General features: G+C 43.3%; 1 protein-coding gene and 1 long non-coding RNA gene across 2 annotated transcripts; one reads left to right on the top strand and one right to left on the bottom strand.

The window, feature by feature from the left end:
• The first annotated feature begins 213 nt into the window (after nt 1-213).
• Nucleotides 214-10,330, top strand: LOC149322898 (uncharacterized). The gene is made up of 4 exons (XR_016272251.1): nt 214-1,915; nt 4,752-4,870; nt 6,830-6,949; nt 9,990-10,330. It is a non-coding gene; the product is annotated as an uncharacterized LOC149322898 (long non-coding RNA).
• On the bottom strand, nt 2,258-21,817 carry SLC35A2 (solute carrier family 35 member A2). Its single transcript, XM_089484465.1, has 5 exons — nt 21,692-21,817; nt 16,848-17,030; nt 15,687-15,838; nt 13,357-14,084; nt 2,258-3,916 (listed from the first exon to the last, which is right to left on the bottom strand). The coding sequence occupies exons 1-5, from the start codon at nt 21,753-21,755 to the stop codon at nt 3,889-3,891; spliced, it is 1,155 nt and encodes a 384-aa protein (XP_089340591.1). The 5' UTR covers nt 21,756-21,817; the 3' UTR covers nt 2,258-3,888.
• Nucleotides 21,818-22,031: the final 214 nt, after the last annotated feature.

The raw sequence follows: 22,031 nt of genomic DNA, 5'->3' as shown, positions 1-22,031 counted from the left end.
GCTCCTTGCAGCATTGCAAAAAGTTTTATCTCCTTTCCTTTCTTTTAGTTAATCATGAATTTTCCTTCTTATGTTCACTTCACATCATATAAGGTAATTCCTTCAAACCATAACATTCTACTTTCTGTCATTTTGATAATACCTTTCAAATTTTAGCCTTTAGCATTCAGTTATTAAGTAATTTTGATCTTCCTTCTAGTAAGTGATGTTCATTATTCTTATTCACCATCACTTATATCCTGATTTTTTATTTAATCTCACTGTTCCCTTTTACGAGGTTACACCAGTATTACATTCTTCCATTTTTCTCTTCTAAATCTATAGAAAATTTCCCATTCTTTCCCCACATCTTCTTCTGTTTTGTTTTTAATCCAGCATGTCAATTTGTCAATTTCTGCAGCCTCAAGGACTTTTATCATCCATTGTTACATGGGGGGGGGGGCTTCTTCCAACTTCCAGCGCCTTGCATAGGTTATTCTTGCACATGTGAAAAGATAAAATAACAATTTCCCCAATTCTTTATCCAACTGATTTCTTGACTTAACAGGCACCCTAAAAGGTGCCTCTATTTCTACCTGCAATTCTTTTCTTTCTTTCCCCACCTAACTTATAAATATAAAAAGCTGCCAGTGATTCCCAAACTCTGGCTTTCCAGGTGTTTTGGACATCGGCTTCCAGAATCCCAGACTATTGGCCAAGATGACTGAGGCTTCAGGAGCTGAAGTCCAAAACAACTGGAGGACCAGAGCTTGGAAATCATTGCATCTAGGTCCTCTTCCATCAGTGTAATGTTTTTCCCCCCAAAGATTATTGCCAATATCCTACATCAACTACTTAGTTCCATATTTGTTGTTAAATAATGTCTCCTGCCCTGACCCCCTCCAAGCCCATCTTAAAAACCAGCAACTACATTGAGCACATAAATAATAATAAGCTTTATTTGTATACCGCTTTTCCTTCTTGATCAAAGCGGTTAGTTAGTTCAGCTCCCAGTCAGGGTGCAAGGAGGAGGATGCTTCCAGATGCCTCCCACTAATGCAGGAAGTTTCACAAGGACTTGCTGTAGATGTCCTGTTTCTGATTATCACAGCCTTGCCTGCTGGCGGGAAAAGGCTGGAAACACATCTTCCTTGTGCGCTGATCAGCAGCTGAAAGTCCTCCTTTACTTCATGCAGATGATGCGTTTTGAGGGGGTATTTACGGTCATGGCAACAGTCATGTATATAGTCTTACAGAATATGTATATAGTCTTACTGAATATAGAGTGTGCAAATGAATCTTGTAGCACTTTTGAGACTTAACTGAGAGAACAAAGTTGGCAGCATAAGCTTTGGTAGACTTAAGTCTACTTCCTCAGATGCATAGTGTGACGTGCCTAGCAACAGATTTCTATAAGCAGGCTCTATGTTTCAATAGCAATGGAAATGCAAAACTTGTGGGTATGGTGATGAAGTGACAAGTTCAGTTTTAAAGATGGGAAACAAAGGCAGAAGGAAGGATATTACTTAAAGCCAAAGTGAGTGAATAACCAGAGTAGAAAACCATATGAATGGTGGTGAGAGTTATTGGAATGTAGTGTGATGCTGACTGGGAATCAGAAAGGAGATCTGATAACCTGGCCAAGAGAGCACTCATGAGGCTGGGGTGTTAACTAGCATTATAATGTGTGTAGTGTGTCAGGAAACATTTGTCTCTGTTCAACCCACCATCGATAGGCTGGAGTTTGTGGATATATTCCAATTCTGCTGTTTCTCTTTATAATCTGTCTTTGTATTTTTTGTTGTGGTTGCTCAAGGGCTGCTGTTCTGAGGTCCAAGATGTAGTGCCCAGGATTTGAGGTGTTCTGCAAGTGGTTTTTGCTTATTCCCATTCCTTATGACTGATTTATGTCTGAATATGGAGTAATTCTACATCTGTAAGTCTGTGTTATTAATCTGTAAGTGCAGTACAGAATGCCACCCCATGTCTTTCTAGAGGTGTAAGGGCTCCCATCGTGATGAACTGATCCATTATCTCCACCCAAACTCCTCTGTTTGATCATCATGATCACTGACCTATGAGCAAAAGGGTTTTTACTGGCTCCTGGCTTGTTTGATGTCATCCTTGTGTCCGGTCATAAAAGGCAAGGGGAGAATGTCCAAGCCACAGTCAACTCCAAATATTTCAGTACCCATAGAAATTGTCCACAGCCATTCAGCTCAGAGTAAATGACCACACCACAGACAGCCTGTTTGCTTACAAAGCTGTATTAGTCTCTATCAAAATAAAATGTGGAACAAGCAGTATCATGAGCATTGAAAATAGAATAGGCTTGCTTCCAAGCATGGAATACATTAAGTAGCTTCATCAAAGAAAATTAATACTGAACATGATGCTATAGTTCTGCAGTGATGGCAGGGGAAGGGGGCAAGCTAGGACTGCAAGTCCTATTTAGTGCATAATATGGTTCCTCCCTCTACATGAGAGGTAAGGAGGCAAATAGGCCTACACAATGAGCTAGGGATGGTGAGGTAAGAGAAGCAGGACTTTTAGTGTCCTGCGGCTACATATAGCTGCTCAAAAGTCCTGCTACCCTTCCATCTCCTCTCTAGCACACAAGGCCTTAAACCTTTTGAGCCTAAACAATGCATAGATAGAACCCATGCTTTTAAATGAAAGCTGTCAAAACCCAAGTAGTGCTACTAAGGTAGGGATGTAGAAATGCCCAACCATTATTGGGCTACAGTTCCCATCAGCCATGGCTAATGGTGAGGGAATGAAGGAGCTGCAGGCTGGTAACATCTTGGAGGGCCACACATTTTTCATCTTTGAGTCAGGGTTTGCTTAAGTCCTTTTGATCTCAGCAGAGCAAAGCACAAAGGGTTTGGCACGTATTAGACATTGGTTTTTACCTTAGAGCTTCAACCGAGTTACCTCCAATGGGAAATTAATCCCCATTCATAGGTGCAAAAAGCATACAGCAGAGCCCATGAGTAAGAGTTTTGGCCTCCCAATATGCAACTCGCAGCATTCCTCACCATTTTTTATACTGGCTGAGATTGCTGTAGTTCAACAACCTCTGAGTAGCCACAAGATCCCCAGGTTGTGGATGACAAAACATTCAAGTCCTCACAAACACAGTGCTATTCAGTGGACACTTGTGTCACAAACTGGTGTATTTCTTTGCCATCTTGCTTGTGGCTGGCATCATGGAGATGACTCTGCTGAAAATCATTTGTCTGAGGTGATTTGAAAGTCTTGTTTCTGTCATTAGAGTTGTGACACCCTCCTCCCCAAATTGTTCCATTTTTTTTAAACCAACCCAGTAAAAACCATGATCAGGCCTGCCCAAAATTTCACAAGATTTTGAGTTCTCTACAAGTAGTCTTTACCATGCTCAGCAAAATGGAGGATTGGAAACAGCCTCTTGCATTGTATAGAATGTTGTGGCCTGTAACAGTGTTTTATGTTGGAGTGCAGGAGGATTTCTGCAAATGTAAACTAAGGTGCAAGTAAACACAAGGTGCAAGTCAGAGTTCAGGGTGTGCCCAGGATGACAGACTGGCTGCCCCCATTTAAAAAAACCAACACCAAATTTGATAGTCCTTCAGTGATGGTCTAAAATCACAAACGGAAAGCCATTGCTTGGTGTCATTTGCTGCTTAGCATGAATTGTGCTGGTGCGAGCCAGGACTTAAAACAAAGGTAGTCTGAATGGAAAGCACATGGTTTCATCCTGAATATGCCAGGCCACTGTTGAGGCACAGCCAAAGAGCTGCCATTACAAGGGAGATATCACTGTTGTAAACATGAAGAGGCTCCTAGGAAGCACAGAGGACAGATCTTTAATCCGCAGTTCTTCAGACATGAACCACCTCTCAGGTCTTGCAAGTAGTTTCTCCTGATGCTTTAAGATCCTTTTTCTTTAGACGAAATCCTAGGAGAAAGCAGGTAAGCAAATAATTATTAAGGTACAACAATAATGAGATTTGCTGCTTGGTTGCCTGCCCCTCTCCGCATAAGCTAATGGTTTGTTATAAGCTCTACCTGCCCATAAAATAATTGGGTTATACCAAGAGACATTTTTAGAATTAAAATGGAGCCTCTTTGGATGTTTACAATTGAACCTTTAAACTGAAATGTGCGTAACACAGTATCCCCCAGTCCTGAGGAGCTAGTTTTGGTGAGCTCTTGGACCAATCACTTTTTTTCAACCTAACCTACCTTACAGGACTATTGTGTAAGAAAAACAGGGAGCTGGGAATTATTTGCATTGGCTTTGATCTTCCTGGAAGAGAGGTAACAGATCAGGCATTCTCAATATATAAAAACAGTCTTATTCTGGAACACTGAGCCATTGGGAATTCTGCCTTTCATGTACAGCAAGCAAAAGGTAGGTCTTCATCTACAGAGAGATCTTTGAGAGATTCCCATTGTCTGTGAGATCTGCAGTACATCAGTAAGGAGATCTGATTTCCAGTTTTCTACCAGTAGCAATTGCACACCCCAACCTCCAATGCCCTTTGTGCTTCCAGCTGTTTTGGCTGCAAACTTCCATCATCCTCAAAGAGTATGGCCAGTGGTTAGGGATTTTAGGATCTGGCGTTCAAGAATCTGGAGGTTCAAGGACTCCTCATCCTGGCCTCAAAAATTGTAATACTGAAATGAAAACCAATTGGGATAAATTAGAAGGGATGAGGGTTGAGCTACATTCAGGTTTGTTTTTTTGAATGCCTGGCTTTTTGTTCATAAAAGTATGTCCTTTTCACCAGGTTCTAGTTGGTGGATTGTCAGTGTCTATCAAAACCCATCACTACAAAAGCTGATCCCATAAACCTGAAGTCTGTCCACACTAACATAAAGAGTTCACTTTCAAAAAACAGGAATTAAGGTAATAAAATGTCTTACAGTTAATGTGTAGTGGATTCAATGCCCACCCCCCACTTTACCCAAGTTTTATCAAACCCATTGGTAAGAATTCTTAATCTACAACTATGAGTATATCTGAAACACCCCGTTATAGCAGTTTGATACTACTTTAAGGGTTGGCAGAAGACTAGGGGCTGCATCTTCCACTAAGCATGTTCCTGGGGGAAAAAAGAATCAATTTTTTGCCCAAAATTCTCTCTAGGGAACATGAAGATATGTATTTGGGCTTTCCTTGGACTCTAGAGGGCATTTTGGGGCAGAAAAAAACCCTGTAAAATTTCATTTTGACCTGGGGAGTAGTTCAGATAGGCTCCGAATGTTGTGGAAATGCTCTCCACATTTTCACAAGAGATCATTTTTGAGGGGCAGTTTGGAGCAAAACAAACATTTTTATCTCTGGGCAGCCCCAGAGGCCATAGAAATAGCTCTGGGGGTCATATGCAGCCCATAGGCTTAGCTTTGTCCATACCAGATCTAAAGAAATCCTGGGTTTTGCAGTTTGTTGATGTCCTTTAAAAACATTCTGCAAGAGAGCCATAGTCCACACTCCCATAAGTTCAAGCAGAGAATTCTAAGCACCTCACCATAATACAAATCCCAGGATTCCATATGACAGATCCATGGCAGTTAAAGTGGCTTGAAATAGCTGTAACTATTTCCCTTCTAAGATCCCTTCTAAGCAGGCATGGGTTGCCATTTTTGGACTATGCTGTGGCATGATCAGTAGCTCCTAGACTTGGATCCTCCAATTGTTTTGGATTTCAGCTCCCAGAATTCCTGACTGTTGGCCAAGATGGTTGGGGTTTCTGGGAGCTAAGGTCCAAAACCTCTGGAGGACCAAACTTTTGGAACCACTGGGCATGGTGACAGTGTTTTAAGAGGTCTAATCTCTTTGTCACGGGGTGTTGGGTATGGGCCTAAACAAAAGCAGGGCTGCGTGGCATTCCATCATTGTGGAATCTGGCACTGGGAGCAGAATTCAGCACTCTCAACATTTCAGATTTCATTTAACAAGCAAACTGATGAACCAAACACCCCTAGCTCTTACAGCTGTAAGGATAGGCTCAGTGTGTGGACACAGTGAAATCTCCAGCACAACAATAGGCACCAAGCTAGATTTCCAGTAGTCAAGGGTAGAGCTTCAGTCATAGGTAATGGTGCATGTCTTCCCATGGCTACAAGATACAAAACGCATTCAACATGGTGTTTATTTTGGGTGCAATCAGGTTAGTCAGTCACTTGCTGCCTGAACTACCTCATAAAATAAAATATAGATGACCTCCGCTTTTTGGAGGGGGCTACAAAATGCAATCAGTTACTTACTTGCTAATTAGCTTACTTGCTGTTCACCGCTATGATCTTTGGAATAGCAGTATATAAATAAAACATATTATTATTATTATTATTATTATTATTATTATTATTATTTAGTCACCCCTGCTATCCAAGAAACAGACTCAGGAATGAGGTTAGCACAAATGGCACAGTCCACAAAAAGAGCAACGTACAAACTTTTAGGTAATAACATGGAATCCCTAATTTCCACAGACTGCTACTACTCTTGGGTGCAACCCCCTCCCCCCCCAATTGTGAGCACTACTGGCCTAGGTTTAAATTGTAAGGGATATGCTGAATTTGACATAGTAATCCAAGTGCCTTGGGGGTTGGTCCTCCCATTAATATGTTCACTGTTGTTGTTAATGTCCTAAAGTCGGCCTCAACTCATGGTGACCCTGTGGATGAGACATCTCCAAGCCCTCTATCCTCAATCTCTCTGCTTAGGTCCTGCAGGCTCAGGTCCATGGCGTCTTTGAATGAATCTATTCATCTGGTGTGTGGTCTTCCTCTCTTTGTGCTTCCCTTCTTTTCTAGCATTATAGTCTTTTCTAATGAGTCTTTTCTCTCCCTTTTCCCCCTGTAGCTGGATCTATACATGGAGGAGAAGGAAAGGGGGGCAGCAAACTCTATTCCTTAACACGGAAGATGGTTCCCCCTGCTGGGCTTGCTTTTTAATTGACAGGAGCTTCATGTTGTGGTTAATGTGAGTCAGGGAATAAAGGGGTTTAATACTAATTTAGGTAGCTCTGGTAAATAAACCTGGCTACTTACTTACTTGCACACAGTTGCTCACTCTGTAGCCTGTATGATGGTTGCAATTAAAGGTTTAAATCCTTATTAAACTAAGGATAACTCCATTACAAGAGAACCAGCATGGTGTAGTGGCTTGAGCATTGGACTATGACTCTATAGAGACCAGGATCCAAATTCTGTCTCAACCATGCAAACCCACCGGGTGACCTTGGGCAAGTCACACACTCTCTCAGCCTTGGAAGATGGCAATGGCAACCCCACTCTTGGCAAGAAACTTGCCAAGAAAACTCCATGATAGGTTTGCCTTAGGGTTGCCATAAGTTGGAAACAACTGGAAGGCACAAAACTTTGAAAATGTTGGCTAGCCTGCTAGTCAGGTTTTGAAATTTCAGGAGGCATTGTTAACAGCCTTTAAAGTCTTGCCAAACACAAGGAGTAAAACCTTTCTATTTTTATTTCTGGTCTGTGACCGAAGCAAATCAGTTCATTCGTCTTTTTAAAAGCAACAGCAATAGCAGCAATGCTAGTGTTAAATTCTGTGTCGATTATCATTTTTGTTACCACAAACTGCAGTTGTGATTATTGATAGAAAATGCACAACCATGGGAAAAATCTGGAATTATGATGCACCACAGCAAACAAATTCCAGATCTTGAGATTGGGTGGTGTGCATAATGTGACCCTTCCCCCCAAAATCTGTATTGCAAGCAGGAAGGTTCAAAGTCTGCTCAAGTATACCATTATGGTGTACACTTTGCAGCATTTAGCTGGGCTTTGCAGCTGCAACTTTCAAAAAATCTGTTTCTTAGGCACAGATAGGGAGTGAGAAGATGGGACTGTCAATATGGAAAGGTATAGCGTTTGCACATAGGAAAATTAAAAGCCACACAGGAGTCAGGAGCCATGTCATTAAAGCTCTTCTCTTTTTTAAGTTCCTGAGCAATGCTACCAACTGCACATTTCCTAAACTATAATGATATCTGATTCTACACACAGCTATGCTCGGGCAATTAAGACATATTTCTGATGGCAGGTCCAGGAATGCTATTACATTCATAGATACATTCATTAATATTCTTGAGGAGTGGAACTGCTGGGTATTGGGAGTGCTGAACCCAATTTGTATTTGGCCTGGTTTTTTTAATGTTATTGATGCTAGCCTATACTAAACTGCAGGAGGGAGGTGTAAATGGAAGCCTGAAATTTTGACACTTTTATCTTGCAGAGAGGTGTCTCCCTGCAAAGCAGAACAGCTATTTCAAGGACCCAAACTTGGTTCTGTTTCCCAGCAGTGCTGAAAATCAAAGAGGGTTTCAGCTCAAGTTCACTGTTCTATTCTTGGCCTTCCCCAGATAAAGCAGCTAGACCACAGCGAGTAACTGGGACAGGGGAGGATTATAACTTCCATACCATTATTGTCTTTGGGGCTTGTGGAAGTTGTAGTCCAAGCAGGTTAACCCTGTACCCTCCAGTGTTCCACAGGTGGCCAAGCAATATTAGTGTGGTCAAGAATAAGATGCCAAAAACTATGAAAGAGGAAGAATTAAGAATGCATATGCTGGAAGAAGCGGCAGCAGTTGTCTTGAGCTTACAGGGAAAGCATGGTGTTTTCCCTCCTCGCCTCTCCCCCACGGAGTAAACTGAATGCAAACTATAATGGCCTCTTGGTATCTGCTGGGGTTTGGTTCCAGGACCCTCCATGGATACCAAAGTCTCTGAATGCTCAAGTCCCATTAAATACAATGGCGTAGTAAAATGGCTTCCCTTACATAAAAGTGCAAAATCAAGGTTTGGTTTTTGGAATTTATGTTTTTAAAATATTTGAAATCATGGATGGCTGAATCAGTGGATAAAGAATCTGTAGATGCAGAGGGCTGACTACCTGAACTCAGTTTGCAGCAACTGAAGTAAGCTGGAGATAAAAGGGGAAATGCAAGAGAACCTGGGACATTGTAAAAGCTGTTGAAAAAGTGGGACAACAGAAGATTATTTGGTACTATCCCTGGCAATTCAGGACTTTTAGAGGGTATATAATGTCCAAGGTCTGAACATGGACAGCACCAAGTAGAGAGACCAGTCTTTTCGCTGTATGCGGCTTAGGCCACACCAAGTGAACATAGGCTGGTAGCCCTCATTTGGGAGTTTATTATACAGATGGTTGCTTCTTTTTTCTTACTTTGATAGCAACTTGTTTTAATTTGTAATTTTGAGCTGCCTTGGGGAAGAGGGCATGAAAGGTAACTGACAAATAGTTTCACTGAACTTGGAGGATTTGTATGGCTGCAATCCATACTACTTTTCAAGAATATTATATACAAAACAAGTGTGCAGAACATGAGAGGCTGCTCTATATTATCAGTGAGAGTCTCCAGGATTGTACTGTCTGTGCTGACAGCAGCTCTCCCAGGGTTTCACTCTTTCCCAGTTCTTCAGGCAGATCCAGGGCACTCAACCTGGGCTTTTCTATATGAAAAGCCAGTGCTTTGTGAATGCACTAGTCCTTCCCTGTCCGAAACCTAGACCAGACCTTTCTGAATCTCCCTTCCTGGTTGAAGGGAGTTTGCTGTGTGGAGGCTCAGTTCAATCATGTGCCCGCCTAGTATGGTTCAGACCCTGGAATTGCCTTTCTTTGGACTATACCTCTCAGAATCCAGCCAGCCAGCACATGGTTATGCTTTTTCAAGCTTTGGTACAGTCAGAAGTGCAACTACATTGTGTCATCCATGCTCAAAAAATATCCTGTATTCTGTGGATGTGACGAGAGCCACCTTGTGAACTCTGGCTTGGACACTCCATATTAGCATTCCCTTCCTTTCCAATATTTCAAAGTTGTGGGCAAGGTATCTTTTGTAACTCTACTCTGATTTTACACCAAAGTCTGGTTCCCTTTTATACTTTCCTCTTCACCCCCTCCCCAACTTGACTTCCAAATTAACTATGCTGAAATCTTTAACCAAAACTTGGAAAATTTACTTTTTTATAACTCCCAGAATCTCTCAGGTGGCACAGCCTGCATCTGGACCTTCAAGTCACCATGAAAACCAATCCTGAAGGTTTGGAAAATGCACAGTAGGAAATACTGAAATCTGAAAAAGATGATCAGCTCTACACACTGCAAAAAAGGGTATCTAAAAAAACCCTCCATGGATAACATATGGTCAAGATAGCACCCAAAAAGACATTCTGTCATATTAAAAAGAACCCTTTGGAACATCTATCCAAAGGCCACTTACACCCCATCTTTCTGGGTCTGGCCCTTGATGCTGTACCAGTTTCCATGGCTCTCGGTTGTCATTGCATGCTCCTAGATCTTAATATTTTAAATAAAGAGTTGCTGGTCAGATCCTCTGCCCCAAGAGTGCAATATTCATTCTATTAACCTCTTCAAAAAGAGTGTCCCCAATTAATCACACAGAATTTGAATGGTTTCATCTCAGAAGAGCAGAGCTTCCCCCAAGAGGAATCTACTCCCTCCCCTGAAATTTTCCTTCAGTCCCCAAATTTTAAGCACTGCAGTAACTAAAAAGTTCAGTTGAGCATTTGGAAATACATTCTTCGGAGATCTTATAGCACCTTTGAAACTAACTGAAATAAAGATGGCAGCATGAGCTTCCGTAGACTTCAGTCTACTTCCTTAGATGCATATAGTGGAGAGAAATACAGTTTAGGCATCCAAAGAAAAGGGGCCAGTAAAGTGACCAAAGGAATGGAAACACAGCAAATATATGATTTTCCATCTCTCTCTCTGCAATGCTATACATTTGAGGACCGAAGGAAAATTTATCTGGACTCATTTTGCCCCCATAGCTACACCGCTGCAGAATAGGCATCCGACTAGCTTAGCGTTTACATTAACTTTGCAAACTACAAACCCAGATTTATTTAACCAGGAGCCTACCCTATTTAATCCTAGTCTCGATGCTGGGTCTGATTGTGACTACTCCATCAGAGGAGCGAAAGGCCACCCAAAGCCAGTCAACAGTGACCAGGCTCTCTCTTATTTTTTGTGTGTTTAAAGAAAAACAACCTTGCAGGGACAGCAGGTTTTTGCACCAGAGCCTTGCAAGGCCCTGCCTCAGATACCACCCCATCCCTCTTGCCTCTCATGATGCTTGACACTGAGCCCAAACTCCCCCCTCCCACCATCCCAGCCCCTTCCCAGTGTTAATAGGGTTAGACATGCAGTGAGTGAGACCAAGACCTGCCCCTTTCAAGGCTTCCTCAATCATTTAGCAATAAGGCTAAATAAATACACTCTCTTTATTCATCTGTGGTTTATGTACATTGGCAAACAGTACAGGTTCTTTTGTTTTGTTTTTATTTCCTTAAAAAAGCAGGATTTATAGAAAACAATCAACAGTTTAAAAAACCCACCCCATTTATGTACTCCGTGTTACCTTTGATTATCTTCTCACCACGCGCCAGCATAAAAAAACCAACCACTGCTGACGCCAAACCATCTCCTGGCCCTGTAAGGGTTAGTGCTCCCCATACCACCACCACCACCCAAAATACAGCCCCCGTCAGTAGAGACTACATAATGATTTAGAATAAGGTAGACCACCCCCCCCAGCAATCTGCACTCTGCCATTAACAAAGTTGGGAAACTGAGGTACTTAGTGTGTACGGCCTGCCAGAAGTCTGACCTGCCTGCTCTTCAGTTGTGAAGTTTGAAGCTTAAGCCCCCAAGATGGCTAACCAACCAAACTGATTTACACAACCACACTTGGCAGCCTACAAGGGATCTTGTCCTGGCTACTTAGATGTTCAAAGCCAAGGACATATATAAGTCACAGAGACATGGCTGCCTTCATTTTAGTGGCTCCTCTACAGAGCTCAAGGACATTACTATTTCGGACTACTACTCAGAATCCAATGACATACCGGCTAAAGAATTCTGGGAACCATAGTCTCAGAAAAATAACCTGTCCAAACTGTAGTGCATGGCTGTCAGCTGGCTAGGAATCCTGGTTGCAATTTACAAACATACTCAATCCTCATTTTACGAAAGAAACTGGTGAGTACAGATATTTCTGCTATACAATAACCCTAGAGATGCCCTAAGGGTGCTACTGAGTGGAGATGTTCTGAAACAGAAACTTGAACATGTTTCTGAGCATCTCCACTCAGTAACAGCAAAGATGCAATCTGAAGAATTCCTGCCTAGCTTAGCTCTCCAGTGGATGGACATCTGGCTTCCACATCTGGCAACCCTGTGCGAACCAACCTGTTTCCTCAGATCTTTTGCAAGCTATTTCAAGTCAAATGTCTCAATGAGACAATCCATTTGTCCTTCACCCAATGTGAAATCTCAATTAGTAACTAATGACTCATGCTCCCCCACCCCACTCCAAGTGACCATCAAATGCTTATGGACACCAAACGAAGGCAGGCAAGAATTAAGGCTGCCTCAAATTCAGTTTACAGTCCACTATGATTCAACATATCCTACTACCCACCCAGAGCTGGAGAGTAGACTGAACCAAGTCTTCCAGCTGCCTTATTACCAGTTTCCCTATGCAACACGCAAAACCTATTCACCTTACCTTTTCTGCCTTACTTACACAAGCAGAGCCTGGTTCTATCTCACAATCCCTCTCCGCACTCAAAACCCTTCTCAATTAATTCTATCTGCCAAAGAAGATAAATCTGACAAATTCCCAGTGACTAGCTTTAAGCAACAGAATTCCCTCCACTTCCAAAGACATGGTACCCACCCACCCACCCTCATACAGAATATTGATATATTGAAAATGGCAGATGAGACTTCCTTCCACCTTCTTTTCCTTGTGTATAGCCGAGTACCTTCAAGGAAAGAAGGATATCCTCCACCTCACATCTTCTATTCACATTCTAGCTGTACTTGATCCTTCAATTCAAAGCATTCATATAAAAATACATCTCTTTGTAAATGTGCCCCCTGCAAACAAGAGGGATAACTTTGAAAGTTTCAGGGTAAAGGCTGTGGGTGATCCCAAAGCCATCACAGCTGCTTCTGCTGGGGCAGACAGCGCTCTCAAACAGGGACAGTGGGAAAACAAGACATAAAGTGTAAGAAGCTGAGAAAAGTTAGATAGCTTCAGTTGGGCAACAGCAGAAGCAGCCAGTAGAGGGGATGTACAAATGAATTATACACAGTAGGTTCAGTGAATGAGAGACTAGTTAGCAGGCATAGCAAAGGGGGGAAAGGAAAGCACAAGGTCAAGGATTGGAGGGGGAAGCATGACAGAAAGAGAAAGGAGTACAATGGGGGGGGGGGAATCAGATGCGAAACATAAGAAACTGTGAAAACTTCATAAAAAACCAAGGACAAGTATGCAGGATGTGGTCTGCTCTTCTCAATTGACCAGCACTGACTTGGTCAGGAAGCCATCTGTCGTCACGGAAGGAAGTTCTTTGCTTTGTGCTGCGTGGCCCTGCTGCTGTGTAGCTGTCCCCATTAAGGACCGGCTGGTCAAAGGTCCCTTGGGCAAGCTGTATAGATAGACAGCCCCTATGACCAGCCCTGCTCCTAGAGCAAAGGGTAAGTTGAGATGGAAGTCAAAGAGGTAGATGGAAGCCACGGTGGACACCACAATGGAGAAGGAGGTGGCAAAGCCCTTCAGGATGTTGTCCGCATATTTCACAACTAATGCCACCAAAAGACCTCCAAAGGCCTGGTTCAGGATCACTCCCCACACCAGCGGGGTGTAGCCAAAGAAGAATCCACGCTCAGCCACGGCTGTTCCATCCGTGGACCACATGCCCAACAGCCCCAGCAAGGTCCCGAAGATGCCCAGTTGAACGTTACGTAGCCAGACAGAGGCTGCACTGCCTTTGAGGATCTTTTCAAAATAGACCCCAGCAAAGCCGGATGAGAGGCATGACACCACCACGGCCATCAGCCCCACAATGTAGCTCTGCTGCTGTTGTGCTCCCTGGCCCCCGGGGGTTCCTTTGCCCCCTGCCTGCTGTTGCTCCACCTGGACAATGGCTACACCAGCAAAAAGCAGCACAAGGGACAGCCACTGGAGACGGGACAGACTCTTGCGGAGCATCAGCACCGAGAAGACAGCTGTGGTGAGGATCTTCAGTTGGTAGGTGACCTGAGAAAGGAGTGCAGTTTAGTAGGCACCCCAACATGCCAAGGGACAGGACAGCTGCCAACCAGGGCAGGAGTATGGCTATGCTCTACCCTCAAAATTCTAGGTAGCTACAAAATTTGGGCTCTGGGATCAAGTCAACGCATCAGATGATGCAGTCTAGCATCCTACTTCTATTCATATCACATATTTTTATCTATGTAACATATGAGAGTAAACTCTCACAGAGACTTACACTGATTTAACAAAGCCATTAACACACCCAGTTCAACCCCTTAACCTCATGGAAAGGGAGGGAGAGACTGTTGAACTGAAAGAGGAACAGAAATACATTCCCAGGACTGTGTGCATACTGAGGTATCCAGAAAGGTAGCCATGTCAGTCTGTTCTAGCATAAAAAGACATAAAGGGATATAGTAGCACCTTTAAGACTAACTGGGAAAAGGAAATTTCTAACATAAGTTGCAATGACCTCAGTCCATCAGATGCAATAGTTTGCTTGCATCTGATGAAATAGACTGAGTCTACAAAGGTTTATGCTAGAATTGTCTTCTTCCCAGTTAGTCACAAAGGCACTACTGGATTCCTTTAAGTCTATGTTCATAATGTGATTCTAGGAAAAGTGGGGAGGAATACAGAATATAGAACTGGGGAGGGGGAGCAATTCCACTACTGACTATATTTGCATGCACTGCAATAAAGGGAACTAGTTTCTAGCACTTATACTTGTCTAATCATGTGCTTGAGAATAAATGGACAATACTGGCACAGATAGCTCTTCTTCCCAACTAGTAAAACCAGAATAAATTATGCAAAATGGTTTCAAACATTGCAGAATCATGCACAGTAATTCAGATTTTTTTAACTTTGCATAATTTATAAAATCACATAAGCCAGCTTTTCTGAGTGTAGAACACACTGTCCATCCATATATCCTGCCCCCAAATAAGTACAGTGGAACCTCCCCATAGGCGGGCGCGCCATACGTGGCCTTGAGCGTATGTGCTCAAGCCGCGGCGCGCGTGCGGGGCAGCGTGTCCCATTCAGTTGAATGGGCGCGTGCGCCCGTTGCACCCCGCGCACCTCCGCGCCGCCGTGCACGAGCCCCATTGTTTACAATGGGGCTCGAGCATAGGTGGAAATCGCCATACGCGGCGGGATCCGGAACGGATCCCGCCGCGTATGGCAAGGTTCCACTGTATGTTACTTCTATAGAACTGTTTTTTAAAAACACACACATAACAGCATGAAGTCCTTTGAAGGATACTTCTATACACACTGTATAAAAGGGAAACTACTTCTTCTCTAATGAATACTTTCTGTGGCAAACATTTCCACGGTGTAGGGACTGAGAGTTAAAGAAACACACAGCAGAGGACATTTCTGTCTATGTCCTCATGACTTTATTGACAGTTGCTACAGATGTGTTAAAGAATTAAGGGACCACAATTTAGGATACCCAGCATTCAACATAGGAGTGAGGGACTAGGGAATGGCTCGTGTACAATGTGAATGAAGAAAACTGAAGCAGATATTCATGAATAATATGGCCCATGCCAGGGTAAACAATACCATAAAAGTACAGTTCCAGAGCTGATGTCTCACCTGGAAGGTGGCTGCAGGCAGGTTGGAAATAGCCACATACTGGAGGTTGTTTTGGAGGGTGTAAATGAGAGAAGGCACTGCTAGTTTGAGTGTGTCCATGTACTGCACCACAATGGAGTCATACAAGGAGATGGCAAACTGTTTTAAGTTACCTGGAGAAGGAGAAGAAGCACAGAGAGTCTCCTAATGTGGTTGACAACAAACTTTTAACAAGAACCAAGAAAAGTCTGAAAGGCTGGCAACACTGGCTTAATAATGCACCCAGTGACCTCTCTCTCATACAAGATGAAAAGAGTTCTTTAATCTCATCCTTTTTATTCTGAACACTAGTGGTGGTACAGAGGTCCTGCTCACTGATCCACAATGCACCCGCTTAATCCTGTCTACCTATGCCTTGATGAACACACATGAATAGGTAGATGAGGTGCAGATGGCCAGAGCCAGTGAGTCCTTTTGCCAATGTCTTGGCTCAAAGTCTCCTAAAGTTCATACCAAGAGGGGGCACCACTAAGACAGCATAAGGTGGTTGTGCCAAGGAGATGCTGCTGTATCCCAGATAGTTCTGTGGAGCCCCAGGCCACTAGTCTAGATTTCCACACTTGATCAAGCCAAACTTTTTGTCTGGCAAATGTCAGGGAAGTTCACAAGTGGCTTATACTTATGCCATGGAGCCAATCCCCTTCCATGGGGAAAGGCATGCTACCTCTGTAATAAAACGTTATACAGTACTGTATTGTTGGCTATTGTGACTAATAATCAGAGGTATCTTCTACACTATCTCTTTTAAAAAGAACACATTTTAGTTATAGATTACTATAAATAAAGATTTTCATTTTTAAAAAAATCTGGGATTTACTTGTGTGAGTAGATAACGAATTTTTATATTCTGACAGAGATAAAACATATATTATTATTTATTACACAGAGAAAGAGAACACCTTCACACCCTCATCTTTATATTACATCATTAAATTATAACAAACGAACTTGTTGTAATAATAATATATTTACATGATTAATTTTGAAAAATATCTAGATTTTTCAAGCAAGCCACTAAACTAAGAAGGCAAACGCTCAAAAGAAATGCTGTTGACTATGAAACAAGAACTGAGAACAGGGTGCTTCTTACACAGCCTGTGACCTGAGGGCCAAGGCACCTACCTTGCTTCTGAATGAAGATGAGGAGCAGGCAGGTGACTCCCTTAAGGACTTCAGCCATGACCACCGCTGATGTGGCAAAGAATCGGTCCCCAGGCAGCGTGCGTACATACCGAATGCTGAGGATGAGAGAGGCATTCTGCACCACTAAGACAGCTAAACTGATGTACTTCAGTTGCCGATTGCCTGAGAAAGAAAGAGCAGGAATCATCTCAGTATCTCCCCCTTCAGAAACAGGCAGCAACCACCATAGCCTAGTCTTGAACAGAGTCATAAGTCAGAGGCTACTGTTCCAGCAAAAAGAATGGGGACAACTGAGGAAGATCATGTAAAACCCTATACAATGGGAACAGTCTGGCTTTTACAGATTTCTACATGCCAGAAGATGGACATCATTAATGGGATTCACTTCAACAGTCCATCCATTTCTTGGAATTGGCAACTCCCCCCGCAGCCTCCAAACCAGAGTGGTAGCATTACATTTAGACAAAATGGGGCAGGGAGAGGAGAGAGAGAAAATTGATTCCACCAATCTCCATCTCTTCTTAAGTGGCCTCATCCCAAAATGAGTTGCTGATCAGCATTTATGGAGGTAGCATACCAAGGTTTTGTTTAACTCAAGCCAGGCATTGGTATATTCAAAATGTGACACCAAGTGTCAAGACTTTTAGGATGCAGGCAAGACCAGCATTTATGAGAGGTAATATTGTTGTACATAAACTGCTACTAGAGACACATCCAGTGGCCTGACCGCCTGAGGTCAAGTCAAATCATAGGAATTTTTTCTAATGTAACTGGAAAAGAAAATTACTGCAACAGTAGATTAAGAAAATGGTTCTGTCTGCCCAATCATGCATTCAGAACAAAATCCTCATGCATTTCTTCCTGTCTAGTGAGCCAGGTAACTTGGGTTCCAGTAATATGATAAAAGTCAAGGCCAGAGGTTTCCATCCTGCTTTGCTGACACTTAAACCGGATCCTAGAAAGAGCTGGCATCCTGCTCCACATGACTTTGTAAACAGTGTCTTGCACCTGCCAGAGCAGAAATACACCTAGCAGGAAATAGGAACAGAGAAATGGCACAGCCACATCTTATGAAACAACATTCCTTTCCTAGGAACAGTAGCCATAACCTACTTCCTGGAACAGAAAGGAGTCTGATGTAAAACGAGTACATGCTTAACAGTAAAGGGCTGGGCAGGCATCCAACAATTTAGAACTATAATTCAACATCTGTCACTGAGGTCCTAACTCAGGGGTAGGCAACCTGCGGCCCGTGGGCCGGATGCGGCCCGGCGAGGCCTTGGGACCGGCCCCAGACCGGTCCTGCCGCCGATTGCCGCCGGGGCCTTTGGGGGGCAATTGTCTATAGAAGCCTCAGAAACATGCATTTATATTAACATTTTTTATAAAATCAGCAATTTTTTTCGCATGTCCTCCATTTTTTTTAAAAAAGTGTCTTCCATTTGAAAATTTTGTCCTACATTTGTCCTGGTTTATTTATATATTCAATTTTTTAAAAAATTATTTAATTATTTATTTTTTGGCTTCGGCCCCCCAGTTGTCTGAGGGACAGCAACCCGGCCCCCGGCTCAAAAAGATTGCCTACCCCTGTCCTAACTGGTGTCTTCTCCATACCAATTATTTATCTTGGATTGCAACAGTAGCATTAAAATAAAAACTCTTACTGTCTTATACCAACTTTACCCAGTACCTCACCACTCACTGTGGCTAACCTAAAGCTCATGAAGCAGGTATAATGATGACTGCAATTGAGAGGGGCATAAATATGGCTGAACTTATGCTTTCTGCTTCTGTGCAAAGCTTTGCAAAGAGCAGTGATTAACAGTAGACTCATTGAAATGAACTAGAGAGTAAAGTGCATGGTCTACAATGGCCCCCACACTTTTTTCCTGTGTCTTCACCCCCCTTCACCAGAGCTCTGAGAATACAATGCTCTGTGTCTCTGCAGTGGCCTTGAAGAGAACAGGATCAGCCTAGCTAAGTATCTCTTTGCATTCCAGACTCCTAGCAAATATAGTAGCAAATGTAAAGCCAAGTGTGTGAACACTGTGTGAACAGTGAATGCAACCAATTACTTGTTGTTTAGACAATAGCCAATTAACTGCCTGTTGTATAATAATGTGTGTACTAAATAGCCAATTAAGCTAACTCTGTGTAAACAATGTACTGTGTTTTGCTATAAAAAGTTATGGCAATGGCTGCTTAGGTGCAGCAATTCCTTGAAAGCCATTTTTGGCAATTGTCGCCTCAGCTGAATTAAAGTTGTGTTTTGCTCTGGACTTTTCAGTCTCCTATGGCCATACTTCTGGGCTCCCTTTCAAATGGACTCTTGGGAATTTCCCTTACACAATCTCTTCAGGTTTATTCCCAGCATCTAATAGTCTAAACATACTGCCACTGAACATGGAGGCTACAGTCCTAGCCATCATGATAAACACAGATGACTTACCTTCCAAGTTTTTAAAAACCGAAGGAATGGCTGTTGCTTCACCCAGTGATGAGTTCTGCACAGCCATCATTGATCATATTGGTGAATATCACCAACATGAGAGCAAAATACCCACCACTGACTGGCTCACCAAAGCTTCTTAAGGTTTGACCCTAACAGCTTATTAGCCAATAAATACATAAATGAAAAGGAAGGTGCAAAGCAGATATATTGTAGAGAAGACTGACATTCAAAGCCACTTTACCACTTCAGCAATATCAACTGAAAGGATTTATATCCTTTCCTCATCTGCTAAATGCACCATCATGCTCCTTGTGGCGCCTCAGTTTTTGTCATTTTGGCTTCCAGGGAGATTTCAGGGTTGGTCCGTTCAAGGCCTCATTTGTGTCTTTTTGGCTGTCAATGGTATCTTCTTCAACACCACATCTCAAATGAATTGATTTTCTTTTCTTTTTATCAGCTTTCTTCACTGTCCAGCTTTCACATCCATACATGGTGATGGGGAATATGATCACTTGTATGGTTTTGACTTTAGTGCTCAGTTATATGTCTTTGCCCTTGAGGACCTTTTCTAATTCTTTCATAGCTGCCCTCCTCATTCCTAGTCTTCTTCTGATTTTTTTTATTGCAGTCTCCATTCTGATCAATATTTGATCCTAGGTACAGGAACTCTTAACTTTCAATTTCCTCATTGTCTAGTTTGAACGTATGCAGGTCCTCCTTGTTGTCTTTATGTTCAGTAATATGCCTGCCTCTGCACTTTCTTCTTTGACCTTCCTTAATAACTGTTCTGAATCTGTGATGTTGTCCACCAGTACTATAGTGTCATCCATGTATCTTAGGTTGTTCCTCTTCCTTCCTCCTATCTTCAGTCTTCCTCCTTCTGAGTCTAGATCTGCTCTTTGTATGATATTTTCTACAAGCTTAACTAGCATGGTGGTATTGGGGGTCAAGGTTTGCTCACATTGCCTTCCTCGGAGACCGAGACAGGCAGCATCAGGGGGGAATGTAAACATAACCGAAAGCCTCCATATGCAATTTCCTCATTGTCTCTGCTGAATCTGTGCAGATCTTCCATGGTCGTTATTTTTGTTTTTTTATGTTCAACAGTAAGCTTTCTTCTGATTCCTTGACTGCAGTCTCCGTTCTGATCCATGTTTGATCCAAAAGGAAGGGGAAATCTGCCCTTGGAGGGGGAGAAGAATTGACAGTATCTGCTGGGCTTGGTCCCTTTCCCTGCTGCCATTCCCTTCTCCTTTTGTGTCATGTCTTGTTTACATTGTAAGTCTGAGGGATGGGAACGGTCAAATTAGCGACCAGTGCGGTCCCACAGGGCTCTGTCCTGGGCCTAGTGCTATTCAACATCTTTATCAGTCACTTGGATGACAGTACTGGGGGCATAATTATTAAATTTGCAGATGACATCAAACTAGGAGGAGTAGCTAATACCCCAGAGGACGGGATCAAGAGTCAAAATGACCTGAATAGACTTGAAAGCTGGGCCAAAGCTAACAAAATGAATTTCAACACTGAGAAATGCAGAGTACTGCACTTAGGGCGGAAAATTGAAACCTACAGATATAGGATGGGTGACACCTGGCTGAATGAAACTACATGTGAAAGGGATCTAAGAGTCCTTGTAGACCACAAATTGAACATGAGTCAACAATGTGATGCAGCAGCTAAAAAGGCCAATGCGATTTTAGGCTGCATCAATAGAAGTATAGTGTCTAGATCAAGGGAAGTCATAGTGCCACTGTATTCTGCTCTGGTCAGGCCCCACCTGGAATATTGTGTCCAGTTCTGGGTGCCACAATTCAGAAAGGACATTGAGAAACTGGAGCGTGTCCAAAGGAGGGCGACAAAAATGGTGAAGGGTCTGGAAACCTTGCCCTATGAGGAACGCCTTAGGGATCTGGGGATGTTCAGCCTGGAGAAAAGAAGGTTAAGAGGTGATATGATAGCCCTGTTTAAATATTTGAAGGGATGTCATATTGAGGAGGGAGCAAGCTTGTTTTTTCTGCTGCTCCAGAGAACAGGACCCGGAGCAATGGATGCAAGCTGCAGGAAAAGAGATTCCACCTGAACATTAGGAGGAACTTCCTGACAGTAAGGGCTGTTCGACAGTGGAACACACTGCTCCCTTGGAGTGCAATGGAGTCTCCTTCCTTAGAGCTCTTTAAGCAGAGGCTGGATGGCCATCTGTCAATGAGGATGCTTTGATTGCGATTTCCTGCATGGCAGATTGTGAGATCCTGCATGGCAGAAGGGGGTTGGACTGGATGGCCCTCCTTGGGTCCCTTCCACCTCTATGAAGGGCTCCTTTCCCCTCCCAGGCCCAGCCCCGGCCTCTCCGCTCCTTCCCGGCCCTCACCTCCGGAGGCCAACGCCGGGCTCCCTCCTCCGCCTCCGTTCCCGGGCCCCCCAGCCGCTGCCATGGTGGCAACCGCCGGGCAACCGAGCGACCCCGCCGCAGCCGGCACTTCCGCATCCCCAAGTCACCGCCGCACTTCCGCTTCCGGAGAAGCGGCGGAAAAGCCATAGAGTTGGAGTCCTAGATGGGACGGCTGCGCGAACCTAAGCCCATAGGGAAACAGGGCCCCGGTGCTATAGAGAAAGCGCTTTCCTAGAGCGCCTTGAGGTCATTAAAGACTTACGAAAGGTGTAGAGTGACGCTCGCGGTCCAACTTTCGGGTTGATTCGGAGCCTTGTTT

This window comes from Sceloporus occidentalis, unplaced genomic scaffold, assembly GCF_023333645.1.
Source record: "Sceloporus occidentalis isolate IW3139 unplaced genomic scaffold, rSceOcc1.0.p SCAF_1, whole genome shotgun sequence".
Lineage (NCBI taxonomy): Eukaryota > Metazoa > Chordata > Lepidosauria > Squamata > Phrynosomatidae > Sceloporus > Sceloporus occidentalis.
The sequence above is the reverse complement of the archived record's forward strand: the minus strand, read 5'-3'. Positions and strand labels throughout refer to the sequence as shown.